The sequence below is a fragment of the Haemorhous mexicanus genome, chromosome Z, assembly GCF_027477595.1.
Source record: "Haemorhous mexicanus isolate bHaeMex1 chromosome Z, bHaeMex1.pri, whole genome shotgun sequence".
NCBI lineage: Eukaryota > Metazoa > Chordata > Aves > Passeriformes > Fringillidae > Haemorhous > Haemorhous mexicanus.
The window spans coordinates 76,050,909-76,076,263 of NC_082381.1; the positions used below are offsets into that span (position 1 = coordinate 76,050,909).

General features: G+C 39.0%; 1 protein-coding gene across 1 annotated transcript in view; it reads left to right on the top strand.

Moving 5' to 3' along the window:
- OXCT1 (3-oxoacid CoA-transferase 1) overlaps positions 1-20,276 on the top strand; it is an 83,561-nt gene extending 63,285 nt beyond the window's left edge. Inside the window, exons 14-17 of the mRNA XM_059836917.1 lie at positions 3,225-3,314; positions 8,066-8,146; positions 10,149-10,250; positions 16,494-20,276. Of these exons, the coding sequence (XP_059692900.1) occupies positions 3,225-3,314; positions 8,066-8,146; positions 10,149-10,250; positions 16,494-16,529 (309 nt within the window). The 3' untranslated portion in view covers positions 16,530-20,276. The remainder of the gene's footprint in view (positions 1-3,224; positions 3,315-8,065; positions 8,147-10,148; positions 10,251-16,493) is intronic.
- The last annotated feature ends 5,079 nt before the right edge of the window (positions 20,277-25,355 follow it).

Sequence of the window (25,355 nt, forward strand, 5' to 3'; positions counted from 1 at the left end):
GTTCTTCACTGTGCCAGGAGTAGGGAAATGGGAATATGTGTGTGTGTGTGTGTGTTTGTGTGTGCGTGCATGCGTGTGTGTGAATACTGTTGTTGTTTGACACTGACCTGACACCAGGCACCCACAAGAGCCGGTCGCTCACCTTCCCCTGCTACAGCTGGGCAAAGGAGGGAGAAGGGAAAGAAAATTATCAAAGGCTTCATGAATGAAACAAAAACTGGGAGAAATATATCAAGGGCAAAACAGGCTTAACTTTAGTTGCAAAGTGAATTTTATTACTAACAAAATCAGGGGAGGATAATGAGAAGTAAAATAAGCCCTTAAAACACCTTTTCCCCCAGCCCCTTCCTCCTTCCCACTGCCAGGGATACAGGGCACGGGAGTTTTGGTCAGTTCATCACCAAGACTTTCTTCCACTGCTCCGGGAGTGGAATCCTTCCCCTGTGAGGCCATGGAGTCCCTCCCATAGGAATGGTTCTCTGTGAACTTCTCCAGTGTGGGTTCACTCTCACGAACAGCGGCCAAACCTCTCCTGCTGCATTGTGAGTCCCTCCCGCAGGCAGACACTCCTCCCAAAACTGCTGTGGCGAGGATCACTCTTCCCCTGGACGGGGTCCAGTCCTCCAAGGACAGGCTGCTCCAGCCTGGGCCCTTTCTCTCCACTTGGTCTCCCACTGGATCACAGCCTCCTCCAGGCATCCCCCTGCTCCTGCATGGGCACCTCCCCCACGGGCTGCAGCTGGATCTCTGCATCCATTATGGATCCCCACGGGCTGTGGGTGGATCTCTGCATCCTGTGGATCTCCATGGCCTGCAGCTGGATCTCTGCATCCTTATGGATCCCCATGGGCTGTGGGTGGATCTCTGCATCCCTTATGGATCCCCATGGGCTGTGGGTAGGTCTCTGCATCCTATGGATCCCCATGGGCTGTGGGTAGATCTCTGCATACCCCATTGATCCCCATGGGCTGCAGGTGGGTCTTTGCATCCCAAATGGATCCTCATGGGCTGCAGGTTGGTCTCTGCATCCCACATGGATCCCCATGGGCTGTGGGTGGATCTCTGCATCCCTTGTGGATCTCCAGGCTGCAGAGGCACAGCTGCTTCACCATGGTCTCACCATGGCCTGCAGAGGAATCTTGGCACCTCCTCCCCCTCCACTGACCTTGATGTTTTCCAAGTTTCCCTCACATGTTCTCACCTCCTCCTCTTCTCTGACTAGAAGCCTAAACCTTGTGACTTTGTTTTGATTTTCTTCTTAAATATGTCATCGTAGAGATGTTACCAGCCCCTCTCATTGGCCCAGTTTTGGCCAGCAGCATGTCCAGCTTCAGAGCCATCAGGGTTTGGCTCTGCTGGACACGGTGGAAGCTTCCAGCAGCTTCTCACAGGAACCACCTTTGTGGTCCCCCTGCTATGAAAAACCAGGCTGTGCCAAACCAACACAACTGCCTTCATTACATAAAAGACCATAATGATCTAGAGACTAAGAAGTAGCTGGCCTGACAGTTTAATGAGACAGGTCTCTCCATATGTTTTTTATCCTGGACCATAGGTAGTGATACTTGTAAGGTAGTGGATCACATAGCTGATAAAAGGAAGCACGAGAGAATAGCTTTGCACTAAGAAGTTTTCCAGGCATTTAATCATAAACTTCTAGATTTTATATCTGTAACAGTAAATGCTGTATTACTGTCCATATAACCACTCAAAAACAAGTGCAAACCATTTGATACAGAAATTAATTTATTTTCATCTGTAAAACTGACAGAATCACAGAATCAGAATATTCTGAGTTTGAAGGGATCCACAAGGATCATCAAAGTCCAGCTCCTTGCCCTATACAGGACATCCCCAGGAGACACACCATGTGCCTGAGAGCATTGTCCAAACGCTTCTTGAACGCTGCCAGGCTTGGTGCTGTGACCACTCCTTGGGAGTCTGCTCCAGTGCCCAGGCTGAAAACCACCCTCTGGGTGAAGAACCCTTTTCTGATCTCCAACCCAATCCTCCCCTGACACAAATTCGGGCCATTCCATCACATGCTGTCACAGGTCACCTCAGAGAAGAGGTCAGTGCCTGCTACTCCTCTTCCTCTATAAAGACAGTTGTAACTGCAGTCTCCCCTCCTATTCTCCAGGCTGACCTGATCTCAGCCATTCCTCATGGCTTCCCCTCCAGGCCCTTCACCACCCTCGGTGCCCTCCTTATGTCATGTTTCCTTCTAGCCACTCTTGCGCTCCCCTTTCTTTCTTCCTTGGCAACTCTGGGTTGGCATGTGAGGTTGCTGCCGTCTTTAGTTATTGTGGTCTAGAGCTTGTTCAAAAGTGATTGCTCTGCTCATACTCGCAGAACTTTGTACTTCTGATCATCTCCTGTCAGTAGTGTGTCAGGTCTGGACCTCTTTATCTTCCAAGATCAGATGCATCCAGTTTAAGGTAATGGAAGCAGACAGGATTGAATGCCATGGCATTACAGAAAGTAAAAGTAGAGGTAGCTGAGCACCACACCACAAGACACCTGCTGTGATAACACATGCAATTGTATTGCACTTTAAGAGAAGAATGAGTCCAGAGGCTGAAGGCATTCCATGTTTTGAGGGACAAACAGAAGTGAATACTGAGCCACATTTATGTATTTACCCATACTCCGAAATGACCTCTACAGACATCTGGAATAGAATAAAAACAATTGTTTTCTGCTGATATAGTGATACAAAGCATGGCTTTCTGAAGTGGCAAGAGACTTTCTAAACTGAGGTGGACGTACAGTGTTCAGATCTTCTTATTGCTGCATTTCATAAATAGAGATTTCTTTTGAGGAAGCAGTGACATTTCCATCAACAGATGGATGTACACTTTGCTTTTCATGGGACAAAACCATTGGAACTAAATCTATTGCTCCTCAGTGTCAGTGCTTCCACTAAGCCAATGGTACTACTCAGATTTTGGTTACACCCCAGGGAAAGAGCCATGGCAGTGGCTCTCCTTATTCTATTCATCACTCTTCTGTTTGCATCATATAGAGCCAAGAATGAGACAGCTCTTTTCCCTCTGTTGATGTTTGAATACTGTCGCTATGAAATAGGTAGGCTTTCAATGCAGGAAACATTGGCTATCTTGTGCTGTCACTTGCAGGCCCAATATTATCTTAAAAAAAAAAAAAAAAAAACCAAAACCAAACCAACAAATAATATTATATTTCCATTAAAAATTTCATTTTAGGGTAAGATGGTGAAAGGAATGGGGGGTGCAATGGACCTGGTATCCAGTGCGCAGACCAAAGTGGTTGTCACCATGGAACACTCAGCCAAGGTAAGGCTCTGGCACTTTCTAAATCAGTATTTTGTGCTGCACAGAAGACAAAAAAATAAACAGGAAAAAAAGAACATATTCATTTTGCTACTTTGTGAGGATTTGACAGTTTTGCTGTTATGGTGATGCAGCTGGAGGATAGGTTAATATGGGTCCTTTCCTCTAGTAAGTGAATCATTTACCATGGGAGAAAAATTAAATACAAACTTCAAGTTTAAAAGCTGCACATATTTTTTTTAGCTACTTCATGCAAATTTAATGGGGGTGGCCATTGCTAAAGCTATAGTAGGTGCTACTCTACTCTTTGCCTCAGAATAATTTGAAAAATGAGATTTCCCATGGTTATGGTGGAAAGATATTTACCTTTGAAGTTGCCAGTCAAATTGGTACTGACAGCTTAATAGAATATATTTTTTTGGCATGATGAGATGCAGGCGGCCTTACAGTTGTTAATCTAGAGACTTCTTTGTGAGGGCATTGGTGTAGGTATATGCTAGAGATAGAAGTCCCCCGTGAAAGATCATAGGAAACTTTGCATTTGAAACTTCTAACACAGGAGAAAAAAATGTACTGAAAGAGAAAAATATTTACTTTTTTTTTAATTATTGTGTTTTTGTTATTCCAAAGTTATTATATATCTGCAACAAGAATTCATTTTTTATTTTCCAAAATAATATCTCTTGTCAGAATTTGCATGGTAAACTATAGTAAATACGTAAATATGAGAGTAAATGTATGAACCATTGTGTTTTTTAAATGAGATTTGAAAAATTAATTTTCACTTGAAAATAAAAGCAAATATATATTGAAAAATATTGTAATTTCACAGTTTATACTAAACTGGTATCTCAAGGGGCACATTTTGAGTAACAGGGCTGAGTTTAACCTAATAGTTGTCATGTTCATATGCATATATGAGTAAATGAAAGTATTAAATTAATTCATCTTTGTGGCTTGCATCACTATCACACAGCCTCCCAAAATCTGTAATAACATAGGGAGATATCCATTTACTCAGACATACACTTTAGGTATTCATGTAATCTGAATAAATATTTATGCTAAATGTTTACTGACTGTGGAATTTGGTTAAGGCTTAGAGTCCACACACGATATAATCAAACCAGTTTTTCTCCTATAAAAGTAGTATTGATAAAATATTTTCCAAAACAGTATTTGGAAATTGTTTGCTGGGTTGTTTTTGTTTTTTTCTGTAGGAGTACTGAAGCAGGAAAGTAAGGAAAACAGAGATAGGCTCACAGTTGTGAGCCAGTCAGGCATAGAATTATTTATTTTGGTGTATGTATACCTACCTTGTCCACTTTTGTGCACAGTGTGCCTGGTGTGCACTCTGCAGTTACAGATTTTCATAAATAATTTCTTCTGCTTTTGTGCGAAGGCACTGCCAAATTAATAACATGCAATATTTTTATTTTATTCTTATTTTAAAATGGCACTTTTTCCTCTTACCTAGCCTCTTTCTGGGGTCTTCATATTGATGCTTCTTGCTTTCTCAAATGTGAAGATTATGTCTTATAGAAATCTAGTGTTTAGAGATCAAAACTGCTGTTATGGAGTTTTCAGGCACTCTTCCTTTTTATTTTTTTTTCCTTTTTTTTTTTTTTTTTTGAATAGTCAAATAAATATAGCACCCATGAAGCCAGTGCTGAAAGTCAGAAGCCTTTTGTTGGGGGTGACTCCATCTTCCAGAGCTGATTTTCTAGTCATGGTTTTCAATTCTTTACACCCAATATTTTATCAGAGACTTACTGCATGTGAATGTCTGTGTCAGAGGAGCAATCCTTCATCCTGCTCAAAGCCCAGTGTGTTACTGAGTGAAAGAACAGTTTACATGTGCTGAGACAGTCTCTTATGTCTGCTGGCTCTTTAGTAAAAGGACGTTTCTGTAATCTTATTCTCCAAATAAATAAGAACTCTACCATCAGACATTAAAATTTCCTGTAAATCAACAGCAGCCAAGATTTGATGAATATCAAATGGATATACAGTGGAAGACATGGGATATGGGCAGTGCCTTCAATAGACATGTGAAAGAGGTACTGCAAGAGGTAGTTCTTGTCCTAGTTTTGTCTAATTTATGGTCTTGTGAAGGATCTTTTAATCCTTTTTAAGTTTGGTTGTTTGTTTTCTTTTGATAAAAGTGATGACTTGTTAAACATTAAAGTTAGTTTTTAAAGAGTTTAATAGCCCTTTTTCTTTCAGTGCAGGTGTTGCAGTTTATAAACACAGAAATAGCCTGCGTCCTTACAGCACAGGCAGAATATAATTTACACTAAATTTTGATGGTGGAACTACCACTGTCTTACCACTTAAATAAATACTCAAGGAATTTTACTCTTTAAAAAAAAAACCCTCTGATATGTTGCAAACATATGCAGTATGTTACAAATACAAACAAATATGCTCAGTCCCAAGGTAATTACATTTTAAATTACTTTAGTTTTTTACATGTTATGAAAACCAAAATGTACAGAAGATAGATGAGACATCATGAAATCAGCATTATAGAAGAATCATCAGCTTAAAAACTGCTGTTGAGGAGAGGTAACAGACAAGTACAAAAAATGATGAGGTAATGGAGTAGGTACATGCAGAGTTGCCACTGTCTCATAAACAAAGTAGGGGTGACTGACTGAAATTAGTTGAAACAAGAAGAAACACTTTCCACAGCCAGCTAATAAAGTTGTGGTTGATAGCAGAATGATGCAAAAATCTCAAGGAATTAAGTCTATATAGAGGGGATTAAACTATTTTATGAGGTTGAGCTCATCAATGACAATTAAATACCACTGCCTGGAAACAGTCTCTGCCTCTGTGCATTACAGCATTATCAGGAACCAAGAGGGCATTTTGCAGAAGAATATTTCAATTTTTGCTCTGTATGCTTAGGCCACTGAGAGACACTTGGCAAATGGACCTTATCTCAAATTCATTAGTTTTTCTTAATGTATTTTTTTCTAAATTACCTCTTCTTTCATACCCATGAAAAAAAGAATAATATAATATAAGCTTGTTATTTAATGTCAAAACAGTCCCTGTGCATTTGTGTTTAATTTGCTAAATACTGTCTGAGAGAATTAGAAGTCAAGTCCTTACCCCCATACCATCATTGACATGTGTTGCAAAGCACAGTAATGTAAGGGCTGGTAATTGTTCCATGTTGAGAAATGAGTTGCCTACACTGTTCAGAAAAACAGAATGGAGACTGGTTTTAAGTGCTTGATTTGGGCATGACTGAAATGTGGAACACTGAATTGAAAATTCCTTTCTGTGAAAAGTTCTGATTTTAACGTGTTGTGGAAGACTAAGGACATTTTTGTTCTTCAACAACAGAATTTTTTATTTAAAGCCGACTAGAACACCTAAGGTTTTATGTATCTACACAATAGTCTTTTCCTTTATCTGAAAAAATCCTGAATAAATCTGAATAAATTCAGATGGTAAAAATCATGCAGTTCCATTTAAATTGCTCTTCTTACAGTCCCCTGATGGATGTATTCCAAAAGTCACAGAGTCATTTAGGTTGAAAAAGGCCTCCAAGATCATTGAGTCTAACCTTTGAAAAGATCAGGAAATGCATTTCATCTTTAAGGCTAGCTGGTGATACAATAATCTTCAGATCAAGTGTTAAAAAGCTCAAATGTATCAGTTTTCAGGGTCACAGGAGCCATTCAGGCTGTCACCTCCATAAGTCCATGCCTTTCAATCTCAGTTAGGTACCACGAAGAGGCACTTCATTTCACATGGCTGTAAAGTGTATCTGATGTGTTGATGAAGATAGTACAAATAGCACAGATTCATCTTGGCTCTTAGGCAGATTGCACAAGGACATTCCCAAGATGGACAGGATATAAAAGTAGATCAATTGAAAGTAACTGGAATGAAGAAATAGTTCCTCACAGAGAAAGATAAATTCAAAAGCACAGGATTGCTCATTGTATTATCACTCAGGAGTGAAACTGGCTGTGAGATGGCCCCTGATTAAGCCTTAAGGTAAACTGATGATTCTAAATGGTTAAGAGAGACATGTTATACTCTGAGACTTTTGAAATGCATAACTGAAAATTGATAATTAGAGAAAAAATTGAAAGCATTGGGTAATGAGAGAGGTGTGCATTTAATGCTACTTCTGTAAAACGCTTATAAATTCTGACCGAAAGAGTAATGGTCCCTCTGCCTTATATCCATTCATAGCTCTTGCAGCCTACATTAACTTAGTATTATCTAGAGACATTTTTTTAGCTATTATTTTTTAAAAATGAAAAAAGGAAAGAAAAGACAAGGACTTTCCCAGAGACAATATAGATAAATAAACTGGATTTACTGTTTTGACAGCATGACTCTGCACTTGAACTCTGGAGATCTGAAGTTCCTCTGTGTGTTGCTGATCCTGCACATACCATTTGTGATAAAGGATAAGACAGGGAAATCCGTTGCCCATAGTATTGTTCCCTAATTTTTGTCCTCACATCAGTGAGGTTCCATATAATCTCTTGTCCTCACATTGTAGCAGCAAGGGCAGATTATTAAGCAGCATTATGCAGGACTTCTGAACTCAGGAGTTCACTCAGTGGTACAGTAAGGTTCTTACTAGTCAGCCATTGAAGTGAATTTGAAGAGTGCTCTGAGCACATTGAATATTTAAATAACACTGAATGGCTACAGCTGTGATTTTTGTGAACATATTTGAGTTTTTTAAAAAACTGATATTTGTATATTGTTAAACACAGGGAAATGTCCATAAAATCCTGGAAAAATGCAGTTTACCACTTACTGGGAAACAGTGTGTTGACCGCATCATTACAGAAAAGGTAAAGTACTTTTCTTGACTCCTTGTTAATAATTTCCTCCTCTATCCCTAATAAGAATAGCAAAGCTTAGCAAAAATGAAGAATATATTCATTATCTGTTGCCACTGAAGTGAAAAGATGGCCTTGGGGTTCAGATCCAGAGGTTTTGGGGCTCATATTTTTCCTTTTAAAGTTTTGTCACCTAGCATACTGAACTGTACCGTTAGATGCCTTCAGAACAAAGATGCCACATATGACATGCATGAAAAGTGTGTATCTCCTTGTTTTCCCCCAAAGTATTTCTGAAAATTTGCTGTGACATGCTAATTTTCTAATACGGCTGTAATCACAGCTTGGGAGGCAAAGGTGCATTGTTGTTTGCTTTTGTAAGGTTTTTGTTTGGTTGGTTTTGTCCTTTTGTTTTGTTTTGTTTTTTTTCTCCAGCAGAGAACACAGGTTGGACAATTGGCATCTCCTTTCATGTATATTTCATACTGTTTCAGAGAAACCTGTCACTGTAGCAGAGCTTTAGTTCTTTTGTCCTTACTTGATTCCATTTGTGAAGTGATTTATTCTCCAGTGGAAGTACATATGAGCATCTCATACTGCTGCTGCTTGAAGTACATTAGTGGATCTTTTCAGCAAAGGATAAGTGACTTAAGGTTTTTTGCTGTAAAAATCATACTCCTTTTATTTTTGATGTTTACATTTTTAAGGACTTAGAGTCGTCTCTCTGTGAGCCATCTGTTATGCCAAGTACAATGCATCAAAGGTGCTGATGAAGAATTTGCTTTCTTATGGTGGGATATTGCTAGATATAAAGAATTTTTCTTCATGAAGTAAAGGAAAATTTATTAAAATATTGAAGTTTTCTTTTTTTTAAATTATTCTTTTACCATCTGGTCACATACAAGTGTAAGGTACAAAGAAAATGAGGGGGAACAAGGACTAATAGAAAATAAACAAGTATAAATGTCTCTAATATATATCAATTACCAGATCTTGTGGCTTTATTAGGAAGGGATACAAATGTGGAACAACATTTGGATAGTGTTGCAAATTCTTTATCCACACTAGCATCCTGGAGTGTTCCTTATGCCCAGCGTCTCTTTTAAGACTTAAAGAAGCTGTCTTTTTCCAGTCCCATAAAAAGCAGTTTCATATGCCCAAAGGACCACTAGGCTTTAAGACACTTCTGTGACAAGCTTATGACTTCAATTTCATTTCTGAAGCTCTGCTGGTCTTTTGCTACCAAACTTTTGTTTTTAAGGAAAATTGCTTTAAACCTTATGGTTTCCCTGGCAACTAGATTGCAACCTGTGTATCTCCCTCTGGTAGGCTCTATTAAAGTGCGCATTGTTTTACTGGTATTTTTATTTGGTGCACTTGTCTCAGAGGTGGAGTGCATATCTTATAAAGACATCAGACAGAACAGAGTTTGCTCCTTCAGTCTCTTCCTCTCAGGCTTTCTTTTAAAAATACTGCAGGGCATCTTGTCTTTCACTGCTAGCTTCTAAAAATTCTAGCATTTGCATTGGGTATGCAGTAGCTGTTGGAGAAACTTATAGTCAGCCAAAGATGATCTCTCTACTGGCCATGAAATGAAATAAAAGAATGGGAAGACATTATTTTCCTCTGTTTCTTTTGTGGTCTCTTGGTGGACGTTGTCTTGCAGCAAAGAACATCCCAGCCCTTTCCTTTGAACCTCCCATTCTCACCAGATTGGAGCAGCAGGCATGATCCACATTTCCTGCAGTGATGAACAGTTGCACTTTCCCCCCACAAAACTAATACATACTAGATTCTAGATATTCTGACACATTCTAGATTCTCTTTCTCAGGACAAATAAATGTAGCAGAAACCTGTATTAGTCAGTTATGAAAGTGAAAAGTAGCATCTTATGTTACTGAAGGAATGCTGTCTACTTCAGCACACCATTTTGTTCAGTGTTACTGCATTTACATCCTCATTTTCTCTTTTAATAATAAAAAAAAATAATTATGTGCTTTTTAAAATTTATAGGCGGTGTTTGATGTGGACAAGAAGAAGGGATTGACCCTCATAGAAATCTGGGAAGGACTGACAGTAGATGATATCAAGAAAAGCACTGGCTGTGACTTTGCAGTAAGTAATTGTACAAACCAGTACAGTTTGGAGTCAGAACAAATATTCTCCACAAACACTTTTCACATGAAGGCTTGTAGTTGAAGTAAGTTTCTTCTTTATACGTGAGGACTGAATAGATTACATGTGAGATTTACAATTAAAGATAATTTGGTGCTTATATAGTGTGATGATATCGGAAGCATCAGAAGCTAGGAACACCAGGAGAGATGGAGAAATAAAGTTAAATTAGAATAAAGTTTAAAGAGTTAAATAAAGTTTAAATTGAATAAAAAGACATGTGGAAAGGAAATTTCTATGCTTTGAAGATGGGAGTTGATTAATCTCTGAGATGGATAAAATTTTTTTTTTTCACTGTATAAGCTAGTTTACCTAACTCTCTCTAGCTAAGTTTCCATGCTATCTTTAGGTGGAGTTGTAAATCTTCTTAACAGGAGTGACTACAGTTTTCCCCTCTGTGTTAGTCGTGCCAATCAATTAACTGCTCTAAGACTGCCTTGTACAAATTGAACTTATGCTCTGCATTAATCCAGAAAACTCCTGCCTTTTGACATTCACATTCATTTTTAAGTCTTACTTAATAAAAACACAAAACTACATAATTAATGAAAAGCTGTAGCACTCTAGAGTGTAACTGAATGCCTGTGTGGTTGATAATACAGTTTCTTCTTAGCCTGTCCCTACATCAGCATTTCAAAATCTTTTCTTCTGTGTTCTAAATCTTTTGGGGCAGTTCAACCCTCCTTTGGCAGGGGCAGCAAGTATGACAGTGTAAAAATTGTGCTGTAAAAATAGTTCAGGAATATTTAGTAATGAAGTAAAAGATTCCTTTTTGCAGTTTCATGACACGTCTATGGCACTAATTCATAGACTGCAGAGTATTTAGAATGTGCAAGGGTTTTTTATTAAGGCTTTGAGCATATTCTTGGTAGTAAGGAGAGTAAGGAGAGCTCATTCCTGAGCAATGAACCTGTGAAATTTCATTTATTTCCTGTGTTCATAAGAGAGTTTTCTGATAACTAAATATGATTGTCTGTGTTTCTCCTTAGATATTTTAAGTAAAGGTCTGTTAACTGCTGAAAATACCTTTAATTATCTGAGCAAAAGATGTTGGATTAAAGACTAGTAGCCCACAACTGCAGAGTGCAGGAAGGTGCTACGGAATCACTTTGCTGAACCTAACGATGCTAGGTCACTAACTTTCCATGTCATATTTTAGGGAAGTCATTATTATTTTTTAATTTAAGTGGAAGCAACCTTCCATATACAGCAGTTCTGTGTGGAAATGAAGTGATTCATTCAGTTTCTGACTTTGCTCTAGTAAAAAATTATCAATTTTTTTTGATAATGCCAGGACTTCTTTTTCTTGGCCTAATCTGTCTGTCAAGCAGATAGCATCCAGAAGTAAAACATAAAAATGATCTTTATAGGTCTGTATCTATTGCAGTCAATGACTTTGCTTTGTTCTTTTGGATTTAATTTGGGGAGTAACTTCATGATGAATTTGTAGGTGCAATTTTTAGTAAGCATTTAAATAGATGTGAACTACAGCAAGGGACTTCTGTTTGCAGAAGTCACTGAAAGCACTCCTTACTTGTTCCAAACCCGCTTGGTTGAAAGGACCTGGAGCTTTTTTGGTTGAGATGACCAAGAGATACCTATTCAATTAAGTGGCGTTTCCCAAAGTAATGGCTAGCTGCCTATGCTCAAGGCAGTGAAAGCAGAAGCAAGCAAAAAATTCAGAGAAAGAAGTGATCAGTTTAAATTGATGGGCCATGAGGTTGAGCTTTGCAGATGGTATGACAGGGCAAGGCAATTAGGTCCAAAGAAAAGATGAACATGACCCACTGTCCCTTGGTGCTTTCCTGGAAATGATGCAAACAAGTGATATAAACTTCAGCTCTTTAGTGTAGCCTGAAGTTAGGAGTTGATGAGAGGGATTGGAGCAATTCACTGTCTGGCTCCCTGGGATGTCTCTCTAAGACCAGGAAGGGCCTCCACAGGCATCATTTCCTAGCTCTCCAGAAAGCAAACTCCAGCACAGTCTGCTTTGTTCGGCTGCTGCAGTCATGCTTGAAATCACGAGCTGTGGGCATGAAAAATGTGGATGCCTCTTGGTTATGCATTTACATGTACTTACCTTGAAAGCAGTAGCTTGCATAAATGCTTGCAAAGCAATGCTTGTTTGCAAAGCATGTACCTCTGCCAGAGCTCGTGCAGGTGTTAGTGTGATGTACGTATGGCTCCTTACAAAAGTCCTCACAGTCCTTACAGCACTGCAGGTTGAAAGCATGATGTGAACCTCAATTATTTGTTCATTAAACATGTGGCATGGAAGCACACTAGCCCTTTCTTTCCTTTTCCCCCGCCACATCCTGTAAAGAATGTTTCCACGCCATAGTGTCCCAATCCTGCTGTCATTGAAATCCTTACCAAATCTTAAGTGGAAATCTTTGACAGCAAGACTGGGTTGCTGTTGTGTAATATTGGACCCTTGCTGGCCTGAATTACATATATAGCAAAAAACTACAGGTTCTTTGCTTTGTTTTGAATTTCAGAAAATAGGAATTTGAGCATAGTGATAGGCAATTATTCAGACTGCAGCATTCTTGGTCCTTTTTTTTTCACATTTCAAAACTCTGCCTCAGGCTTTCTTGCAAGAATAACAGTTGTGCTTGTGATTATTTATGTTCACTGAATGAGATATCTTGGGTTTATTTATATTGGTAACAGGGGCTTTAGTGATACTGTATTGCCACAGTAAAAGCAGGATCATATATTTTCCTAGTTCGAAACAGAACTGATCAGGGGAAAGTGAGGAGCTGACCCCTTTTTCTAGTAGCTTTTTTTCCAGTAGATGTAGTGTGTGATCTGAACTAAAACAAATATCTCTCTGAGTTCACTAGAAATGAGATTTTAAGAGATGGTTATATCTTTATGTGTAACAGCCTCACCCCAAGTAGACTACTCCTGTTTGGAGAGGAGAAATTCATAGTCTGTATGACCATATTTGAGACACATTTTACTATACAGTTCCATTTCCAGCCTGCTTACTTACTTGGAAAAACATCTCCTAAAGAACATTTGCAAAATAAAATGTCAAAGGAAACATGATTTAGAGTCAGCAATCTTCATTTATAGACTGGTATCATTTAAAAAATAAACAATTCGCCCTCTATTTTACTGTGTTGTGAAGACAAAATGTTGGCTTATCTTGCAGGTTTAAATAAGATATGCTGTAGCCTAGCATATAGATCCCCTTGGCAGGCAATCTGTTTGGGCTTGTACTGCCTTTTACCGTTGATGAGACCATGACAGAACATACTTTTGCAGATGTATTTAATTATAAAAATAATTAGGATAAATCAAAAATCCCCGTCACAACCTTTTCTCCCCTCTTAGTCTTAAAGTTTGTTTTTTCAAAATGTTCAAAGATAACATGGTGTATAGAAAAAGCATCTGCCATGTCTAGCATATGTTTAAAAAGGAATTGTCCATCCAAGTTCAACCACTGAGTTAGAAATGATGCAGGATATAGATTTTATATTCTGGAAGTACATTTTCCTTTGAGGAACATTTTCTTTTGAGGCTGTTGCAAGATTGAGTTGATTATTACATGGAAGCTGTGGGGGTTTTTTTCCTGATCAGTCACCCCTGCTGCAAAAACCATAGGAAGAGATTTTTGTATCATATATACACACATATATATTTGATATTAGAATTGTGGTTTGCATTTCTCTGAAATGAAAAAACAGGTGTTAATAAAAGATAAGAAACTTTTATTAATTTAACAAATAGGCAATTTTTTTTTCTTTTTATTTTTAAGGGCTCATTTTAAATTTTTGAACGCTAACTTGCTGTTGCTTCCTTGTTAAGGCAAATGATTCAGCCTTATTCAGAATCAGAACCTGAAGGAATGCTTGCTTCATGGAAATTCAATGAAATAAGCGTAGGTCTGTTTGTGTAGCTGAAAAGGGTACTTTGGGTTTGGAAATCAGAGATTCAACAGGCTTGGACTGCAACAAGCCCCAGAGCCCATGTGTCTTCTTACCAGTTGAGAGGCCACGTAGTGTACTGCACAGGCGAACTCCTCCCAGAGCACCTACCTGTCCAACATTAGCAAAGTATGAAGCTTCCAAGATCAGGTGCTCTTCCTGTAAGTGAAGTAATAGTAAGACTTGTGTTGCTTAGGAGATACTGTGGAAAGTAGCAGTTCTGAAGCTGTGCACTGTGAATACGGTCTGCATTAAGCTCCTTCAGCCCTTACTAAATGCTGTCCTCTTAGCATAGTGATACTGGATTGACTGTCTCTAGTGGATTCAGGGAGTCCTGGAACGCTTTCTACATTTCAAACTTGATTACTCCTTGTTTTCCAAGCACAAACTGTTTTGTTACATTGGCATTTTTCTGCTAATTTAATTGCATTTTAGTTAGAGCAAAAGTTGTGTTTGGGTCCAGTTCTGAGTGGTGCTGGGCTTTCACCACCTTCCTTATCCTGAGCAGACTTTATGGCACCTCAGACTCAAGGGCATCAGAGCCATCTGAAGTGGATAATGGTACACAAAAATGACAGCTGTTAGCGTCAGATGTGCAGATCCCACATTTAATGGAATATGCTCATCAAATGTAAAACACTTGATATTTTGATGGTACTGAAGTCAACAACATTGGAAAAAATAGAAATCTCTCCAGTAATTGCCTTTGTTGTTGTTTGCAGAATACAGATTTTAGTGCTTCTATCTTCATCCTCCAGGGTTTAGCTTTACTTGAGTGTACCCATCTCTGTCTGTGGCACAAATAGGCCCAAATAAAGTGGGGCACATAGTAACTTGGTCTCTGAAATGTTGAAACATTTCTAGAACTAATTCAGGAATGCTGATGCATTGTACCTGTTACATCTATTTATTATCCTAGTTCACACACAACTTTGAAAAAAAATCAATGAATTGTTGCTATCTACTGAAAACATTTCATTAGCATTTGATACAGTAAACACATTCTTCATGAACTAAATTTTCCTCAGTGGCTAGTCTCATGAGGTTATAAATGATGATACATAGTGGCTGGAGGAAAGATCACATAGAAGTTTAAGTGGTACAGAAAATACAGCCCTGTACCTCTAAAAGAAAGGGGCATTAATGCTTGAAAAGGCACTTATATATTATTCTTTCATGAGTTAGTTTCTTGAGTACTGTAAACTGAAAAAGAAGGGTTAAGGAGGCAGGAGGATGCAGTAGGATGCTTCCATGGGGCACATTAATCAGCTAGGGGCCAGATTATCCATGGAGCTGTTTTTCATCCTGAAAAAGTAAGGTCACTTGAGTTATTTCTGATCTTCATCCTGGGGCATCAGTCTGGGAGCAGGAGATAATTAAAGAGGCTTGGACCTTCTGTGGTGACCTATTCCTCAGAGGTTTTGTGTAGACCTGAGTGAGAGTTCAAGCAAATGTTAACCACTGCTGCTATACAAAGTCTTCTCTGTATTGTTACTCTTTACACCTTCTTTCCTCATCTACCTTCCTATTCAGGCTTACTGTGTTTTATTTTTGGCCTGCTGTACATCTTATAATATCACTAATTGAATTTTGTGAGTAAATGAATTAAAATAATAGAATAAATAAATGTGTTCTTACACAAAAATTAATGTGAATGGGAGAATGCAAGTTTTTTTTAAAAAAAAAAGCAAAATTGGAATTAACTAACTATATAATCATTAAACAAATAAAATTGAATGTGAATGGAAGAAAGACATTTAAATAGAAAATATACATTTGATATTGTATTATATCATCATCAAGCAAATAATGCCATCAAATGTATCCATATACAATAGTTGCAGAGTGTTTATTGTATATGTATACCTTTCATTGCATATCCCCTGCTCACATGCATCTTCCAAAAGATCGACTGTTACTGCACAGAAGACTCTGCAGGGGGCAAGTACAGGTTCATCTGCCCAAGTTTAATATGTTTACATTCTTACACCAATAACCTACCTCAAAATAAATGAAGCTGAGAGTCTGGATAGTAACACCGCACATATCTTGTATTCTTGCATCAGAAAATTTAGTTGTGGTGGTGGTTATCCCTGACATATTGCAAATATGGCAGGTTAAACAAGTGCAGTGTCTCAAGTCTTCAGTGGTACATAGTAGATACAGGTGGAAGTGAATAATGGGTTGTATTGCTAGATCTTATCTGTATAACAACTTTTGTGGGTTTTTTTTCCCTTCTTTTTGCTAGGTTTCACCGAAACTAATACCAATGAGACAGATTTAACTGCGAATTACAGACTGGGCTTAATTCACAAGAAGGCTTGTTTCCAAATGGAATTAATCGATGACTGTCTTGCAATGTTACCTTTTTTTTTTTTTTCTTTTTTTCTTTTTTTTTTTTTTTTAAGGGTTCTTTAAGTAGTTTCCAGATAGTTAAACTCAGGCTGTGACTATATGCCTAATTGTATTCTGCTTTCATAACATTACCAACTTTAATGGAATGGTGAATATATTGTCTAAGTTTTGAATCATGTTAAAGTAAAATGTTAATGATTGTTGTAAAAAAGAAAAAAATGCCTTGTAGTTTCTCTGCCAAATACTAGGGTTTTTTTACACAGAATTAGAAAAAAAATCCTGCAAAACTTATGATTGCCTCTTTGTTTGCTGATATCTGTTGCTCTGGAATTATAGCACTTACCATGTCCATTCTCCTGTGGGTCTTTCTTTTCTGGAGTGGCTATAACAAGTAAATGTATCTGTAGAGAGATATTGGGAATATGGACGTTCCTTTTCCTGAACCTTTTCATCAGTCTGTAACAAAATTGTTTGAAGTAGTGGAAATAATTGGGACCTAAATATATCTGCTGTTTCCACAATGTGTGTCTGTTGGTACTGAGAGGCCTACACCTCCCAAAGTCCAACTGTGACCCTTCATATTTCAGTCATACAAACTAGAATGGGGCTAGTGTGAAGGAGGAAGATGAAAAAAAAAAGTGTCTGTCCTCATGCAGACAACCTGTAGCTGATAGCTGCACTGATAGCTTAAATTTCCCACGTGAACTGCTCTTATTATCCAGATAAAGTGCTTCTCTTCAGCTCCCAGTCAAAGGCAAATGAACATAGTTTCTGGAGTTAGGTCTGTCCTTCCAGTGTCTCATAGAGAAACAGGGGATGAGAAGGTTGTGTACACTGAAGAGTCTTCTGAAGGGAATACAGATGGTTAAGGGTAAAAGCAATATGCACCACTTGTCAGTCAAGGCGCCAGAAAAATCTAAAGAGTTTGGAACCCAATTTCATCATATCTTGAGACAATCAAAATGAAAAGACATTATCTTAGAATCGTTTTGATGAAGGCCTTATTTTCCCTGTTAATTACAAAATCATTTTCATATTTTGTTACTTTTGCAAACAGATAATATAACAGTTTTGGATCTCAAATAGCAAATCAGTACAATATGTCTTTATTATACAGAGCATGAATTGACTGGAAATCAACATTTACTAAAATACAATGTTCTCTCCAATATAATGGTTTCTGTCATTTATATAAATAGGAACATGTAAAACACTTAAGTTAAAATAATTCCTGACATAATGTGTGACATCAGGACTGGAGCATATTAAGTGGCTGAAAAACAAGTAAAATGTAGATGCACAAGAAGTTTACATAATGCCTATCACACATGTAATAAGCATGTTTAGCACATGACATAGAAAAGCACTCTAATGCTGAGTAAATAAGGGATTCACCATAGTCAATGTGTGTAATGGAAGGAATGTACCACATTTCTTGGGCAACCAGACAGAATATCGTGCAATATTTAGCTTTTGTACTATCCTTTGTACAGCATTTTTCCATTCTAAAATATGAAATGCTTCTCTTTCATGGAAACAGCTACAAAATTTGTCTTGATCCACGCATGGGTTTTACAGCAGTGAAACTGCTTCAATTGGAGGTGTTATATTGTATAGTTGCACTTACCCTAAACAGTTCTTTTGATAATCTCTTGTCAATACCATAACAAACTACCCTTCATCCCAGAAAGAAATAAACAAAATGCCTTTGTAAACACCATTATGCCAGTACAAAAGTATTCCCATAATACTAAACTGTGACTTGAACTCATGGCTGCTAGTGGGTGGTAGGCCATTGTGTAGCCTGAATCTATAGGCAAGACCTGATGCTGACTGTGGGAAAGAAATGTGTTGTACAAAGACCAGTGCTAATTTCATGATTAATGTATACAAGCGATTGGTTGATAGGTAATTGTCATCAAAGACTTTAAACTACATTTATCATAGTGCTCCAAGATATCTTAACACAGCATGTTTATTTTCATGTTTTCTCCGTTTAGGCTATTTAGATGTATTCGCTGTGTTACTCACTCATTCCACTCAAGTTGAGTTTGACCATTTTTTTTCCTGTGGAGGAAAAAAATGGTCAAACTCGAGTTGAGTCTGCAAGCAGACTCAAGTTCTGCTTGCAGAGGTTTTGAAGATTAAAAACCTGTATATAATAAAACCTGACTATTTTAGCTCACTGTAAACAGTTTCACTTCTGAATAGAGCAGCCCAGAGGCCTCTTCCCTAATCCATGAAGGCACTTCAGTATCAATTCTGACCCTTGTGGCGGTGTATACAGCAGAAGGTGCCTGTCTTTACCTTCTGAAGAGCTACTCTGAGGGAATGGGTGTAGTCCCTGAAAGCATTTTATTAATCTTGACTCAAAGCTCTTGTATAGAGTACCCAAAATGGACGATGGTTTTAGGGGAGAATTATAAAAACTATTGTACAGGGGAGGGCAGTTACTGTTAACTTATCCAGAGGAAAATAACCCCACAAAACCAAAAAGACCAAAGAACACAAACATTTAAATAGATGGGCAAGTCTTTAAGAAAGCTGTAAATGAAAATGTTGATCTATTGCAATTATCTCTGCTACATTAGTTGTAGAACTGATTAGTTAATTCCAGTAAACATTTACACATCTATGAAATACAGAAGTGTCTGAGGGCTGGATCAGGTGTATACTGCTTCTGCCATAGAACTTCGCTTTGCTGGTACACGCACAGAAGCTATTACTGTCATTAATACTTGGCTATAAAAAGACTAATGACCTGTTAATGGCTGGGAGCACCTTGGTTTCTGAACCAAAGGATTAGGACCCAAGAACTCCTGCTTTCCAGTGGTTCTCTTACTGCCTTGTGGAATGACAGCTGTGTTCTCTGCCTTGTCTCCTGTTGCTGGAAAAGGGGATGTTTTTCTTCCTACCTCACAGGGATGTTGTGAGGAATTAGAAGCTAAGGTCTGTGCAAGAGGTTCTCTTCAACCTGGGGATCACATTGATCAAGAGTGTGGAAGAGTACTTGAAGACTGTCATACGTGCTGTACATTTGAGTTCTGTGTCTTATTTGTGTCAGTGTTAATGCAAGAGAGCAGAAGTACATGGTGCTGAAAATTGGGGATAAAAGGAGAACAGGCTCTCTCCATATACAGCAATGATGCTGTAGCAACAGGAGACAAGATATGTATGTCGCACATGAATTTTTGTATCTTGAGGACAAAAGATTGTGTTAAAATATTGGTATTGTTATGAAAATGTCATGAGTTCGCACAAGATAATTGCAACAAGCTTTGAATCTATTTTTAAAATTCGTTTGTTAGGCAAAATAAAAATTAAAGCACTCCTAAGTATTTCCCTCTCTGTGGGCACAAGTGTAGTTCACAGGTAAGGTATACTCTGAGCAGTAGTTGGAGTTGTTGGTATGGCAGGGATTAAGGTTTATTGGGACTGAAATCATTCCCTGCTTGACAGCACTTCACAAACAAGGACAGTTGATACTCTTTGTCCTGAATAAGATGATGATTCTACTATATTATCACATTGGACTCTACTTTATATTTTATTGATTTCTTGTCCCTGAAAAAAGGAAAAAAATGTAGAAAACATAGCTGTGCTGTAAACTCTGCAAAAATCAAAGTCCTTCCTATGTGCAAAAACAATCAATAAAGTAAAGGTTTAAAAATCACAAGTTTTGTCTATTAATTTGTCTTTTACTATTTTTTGTGGTGTTCTGTTCTGCTTTTGGGAGAAGCAAAAGTTAGCTTGTGTTCACACCAGTGTATCACACATCAGCACATGGCAAAACCTCAAGGTCTTGTCTGAATGTGGATGGGTTTGATAAACATAAATAATGAAGCTCAAAATCAGTTAACAGCTGGATTCTGCATGTTCTCTCTTCTCACTGGTGTATCTGTTGGGTCAATCTCAAACATAATTATCACATTCATTTTCAAAATGACTTGTTTTTCAATCAAGTTAAATAATGGACTGCATATGTAGTCCTTAGAGAAGAGATTTTTTTACCTTTTGATTAAAACTGCTGTAGAACTGATCACATTTGAGATGTTAATCATCGATGTTAGCGTGTGGCTTCACTCTGAAAATTGTAGTAGATGACACATGAAGACAAATTCCATTAACCACCTACTGAATGATAAAGTAGATGATTGCAAAGGGATGAAAATGTCTGTGTGTAGTGGGGTCATCCTTCCATACCTGTCATAAGGTCATGCATAAATGTGTCATAGAGTCATTTGCTCTTCAGTTTCATCAGAAAGCAGGTTGATAAATGTGAAGAAAAATGTTTAGAGTCATTTAAAAAAACCCTGATGTTTTTCTCTGAAATTAAACTCTTCAGTAATTTATATACATGGTCAAAATCCAACATCCCTTTGAAGGGAGCTACAAGGTAAGTGCCAAACCCCTGGAGATAATACAGCAATCTTGCAGATCTGAAATCCACTCATACAAATGTGGAAGGTTATGTTTTCCTCTGAGAAGAGGAGAAAGTTAGTTACAGGCATATCTGAGAAGTTTTGTAGTACCTTGTTTGTCTTCTGTTTTGCCTGTTGTGCTGGTTTGGGTTTGGGTAGAGGTAATTTTGTTCACAATAGCTGGTATGGGGCTGTGTTTTGCATTTAGGCTGAACACAGGATTGGTAACTCAGGGATGTGTCCCTTATCCTAAGTGGTGCTTGCTCAGAGCCAAGGCCTTTTCTGCTCCTCATCCCACCCCACCAGTGAGGAGGCTGGGGATCACAGGAGTTGGGAGGGGACTTGGCCAGGACATAATTTCTTTGCTGCGCAGCAGTAATCTTCTGAGAACAGAACCCCTCTTCTGCTCATAGCCATCTGCTTCTGGGGACCAGGGATCTTAACATATCCATTCTACAGTGTGTTTGGCCGCTTTAAACAAAAGAATTTCAGAACAACAGGATGGGGAAGGAATTACTTTTCTGAATGTATTTGCATAACATCAGGTTTTGAGGCTCCAACAAAGATAAAAGTAGCTATTTTGTGTTATGAAAACTTGCAGTGTTGCTGTGTCTGGTTCACATGTTTATGTACACATTTGGAAGTAAGGGCATGGGAGAAGTCCTTGCCTTCAAGGTGATTGGGCTCTCCATCTGCCTCCCATGATACTTTCTATTGATTGTATTTTATTGGTGTAATGGCTTGCAGAAGCAAGCAGAACATAACTTATTTGTGGGAGCAGTAGAGTCTAAAAATAGAACTTTTATTTCCATGTTCTTAAAACTGTCCCCTGAGCATGTAATACAGAGAAAAACTGTTTAATTTGTGTAAATCTTGGATAGATTATTAGACTGCAGCTGCTGTAGTGCTGTAATGCTTTTGGGCATTGCCCCTGGGGCTATTAAACGGGTGAGAAATGCTGTCCTTGGTGGAGTGCAGATCATCATTGCTTCTCTCTAACCTGTCCGTGTATGAGGGTCACAAACCAGTGTCCACCCACCTGGCTGCTAAAGGGTCTCACCTTGTTTGTAGGTTTGTGCTGTTTTCAACATAGAATTGGCACAGCCCCAGCTCCATCAAAAAATTGTGATGATATTTCTTTCCCTGTATGAACTCAGCAGGGAGAGTTTTTGCAAAGGTTCTGCTCCTAACCCTGACCAGTAGGATTCAAAGTACATCTTTCTTGTCCCAGGAAAACACCATGCTGCTCAGGGAGCTGGGTGAGAGAGCTGCTCCAGGAAATAATGTCTTAGCAGACAGGATGTCAAAAGCCACAAGGCTGTGAATGAAGTCAAGAAGGAGCAGGAGATGTTCATGTAGTGGGCATTCGCCCAACGGTGGCAAGACTTGAACTCTCCTTCAGAGGATGGCTCTTCTCTTAATAACATGTGCTTTCAAATGTGTAAGCAACTCCGTTCCCCTCCTGTCTGTCCCATGTGTAGGCACCGACCTGCAAGGTGTTTCAGGGCAAGCAGCAAAACTGGGAAGTCTCTGAAAGAACTGGTGGGTCAAGCAGTATACTGCTATGGCACCTCAGCACAGTACACAGATGGATTTTCCCTTATAAGATTGATTTCTCTAAATGAATCAAATTTGTTTGTAGATGCCCATGCTAATTACTTTTATTATTTGAATAAATTCTTAAATATTCCCTTTGGTTCTCTAGCTGGAAACTACATACTACACAGGTAGAAAAGGGAACTGAAACTTCTCTAAATGCAGGGGAAACCTGTTTCAAGAAGAGCAAAAACTGCAGCCAGGAGGAGAATTAGTTTGCAGAAACTGAACAGAAACAACATGAAAATCAAAGTATATGTTATCACCCAAGAAGCAAAGGGAAGCCACAGAAGCAATACATTCATGCCACTTAAGAAACTATATGTTAATGTAATAAAAATTCAATCTCATCTGTTTAAGCAATGAGTGAATAAAGACTATGAATTGGATCTGATGCCTGTATCCTTTAAAATCACGTTTCTTCCGCCTGGTTAAAAAATTTGGCCGTATGAGTAATTAACACTATCACTCAGCTTTGTCCAAAAAACAAGGCAAGCTATGTGATGCTTAAACAGGCAAGGCTGTAATGTCCAATAATATCCCTAAAAATACAAACTTTAATCAGTCATTCTGGCTTGCCACTCGTTTTTGTTTAATTCCATCTTGCATTTGTTCTAATAAAACCCATCACCCATGCTTTCCTCTTTCTGGCACCCTACTAATCCTAAACAAGTAGCTCCCTCTGCTCAAATTTCATCAGTTTTCCTGCTTGCCTGGACCTGTTCTTAGGGAGAGGAGAGGAAGCAGTAGTGTGTGTGCCTGTGTTCTGCTGAGCCATGCCAGCAGGGGAACTGAGACCAGAACAGCAGAGCGGACATCACAGGCAGAGATGATGCTGGGGAATGGTGTTAGAGAGCCACTGCTGAGCATCAGCACCTCTGGTGTTCTGGCCACTTTCTAAATTGCCATTCACACATCTCCTGTCAGAAAAAAAAACGCAGATGCACGGTATGTTCTTCTCTCAGTTATTTTAATTTTTCAAACGGAGCAGCTGTGTTATGTCCAAGTTGAAGTAAAATTAAAAACAAAGTCCAGTGAAGAGGATGAATCTGAGAGAAGAGCCAGGGGCTTGGCGACCCAAGTCCTGGGCATTTTCCTGACTGCAGTGCCCACTGGGGCAAGAAGGAAAACATCAGGCTTGGACATGGCTCTTCTCAGATCGTAGATGCTTGTCCTGTGAGCTGTGCTTATACAGTGGTGGGGGACAGGGCTGAGAAAGGCTCAGGACTTCTTTGGAACAGAAGGCAGGAGCTGAGATCTGGGACTGAAATGGCACAAACCCATTTTTCTGTCCTGCTTGGCGGAACCACTACTGGAAGTCTCAGTTCCACCAGGGGATGCTTCTCATTGTAGTGCTAATACTTCTTCAGCATTACAGGCTGGTATTGCTGATTTTCTGCTGCCTTATTGATTAATACCAACATTTTCAGATTCTTGTCTTCTTCAGGCAGCCTTTGGCCTGGAAAAGGAGGAAAATAAAAAAAGCCACCTGCATAAATCTGCAAGCTATAAAACTGAAGGATGGTGAAATTATTCTGCAAAAGCTTATCCATATTCTCATTAGAGCAATTCAGCATTTTTAGGACATGTTAACTGCTGCAGCAAGAAGAAGAAGAAGCTGCAGATCAATATGAAATAAACCACAGCTTCACAAAAGCCAATTTATAATTTCCAAAGTACTTTTCTTCCGTTGTGCAGGAAAGTCATCACTGGTACACCAGTTGGACAAAGTTCTAGAGAAAGCCTCGGACCACTTTGGATGTGGAGTTGCAAAACTCATCCAGTCTGAAGAAAACCGCCATATTGTAATGACAAAAACCTGGAAGTAACCTGTCACAGAGAAACTGAGAAAGGGGTATGATCACTGATAACTTCAAAAGTGGAGAGGCCATGGCTGGTAAGTAATTATCCATTAATTAAATCGCCCCTGAGTATATCTCTTCCAAACAAGCTGTCTGACCTATTGCAAAACAATCCCTTTGAGAAAGCGACAGCATGAGACCTTTTTTCCATGGGGGTTTTAACTTTGCAAAAGACTATTTTCACAGTGGAGCTGAAAGAGGTAGAGAGCCCAGGAAGCAGCGCCATCACATCATGGAACTGCTGGTCCTGGGGCAGCAAACTCACCCACCAAGGTCATAATTCCTGGCTCTTGATTCGGGTGGGATCCTCTTCGGGGTGATCTCTACAAGTGCACATGTTGTTTAAATGTATCTTCAGATTTAATCAGACTTAAGTGCGCACTTGTGGGCCTCCAGGAACACCTCGAGGAGCGTGAGCTTGGAGGTGAAGGTCAGAGGAAGTCAGACAACAGGCACTGTGACCTGAGAGGGCTTTTTGGCTCCAGCAGGGTGCGGGCAGGCAGGACCCACCAGCAGATGGGAAGCAGGACACACTGCTCTGCCAGGGAAGGTGAGAGGGGAAAGCTGGGAAGTGCAGGTTTCTCCATGCTGCCAATTCCCATCTCCGAGTCTGGTTGAGGCCATGCAGAGCTGTGTGACATGGGCAGACCCTTCAGCCTGCTTTGCAGAGATTTCATGTCTTCTCCCAGAGATGCTGAGTGCTGAGCCCTGGATAAGATGGACATATCTGAAGGCTTTTTGTATACAGAATAGCACTTCTGACAACAAATTTTAGCAGTACCTGACAATTTTACCCCAAAGGGAGCCCAGTTCTTAGTACAAGACAATAAGCACAGCATGATACTTTAGCTGGGGCAGGTGGATGGGGAAAGTGTG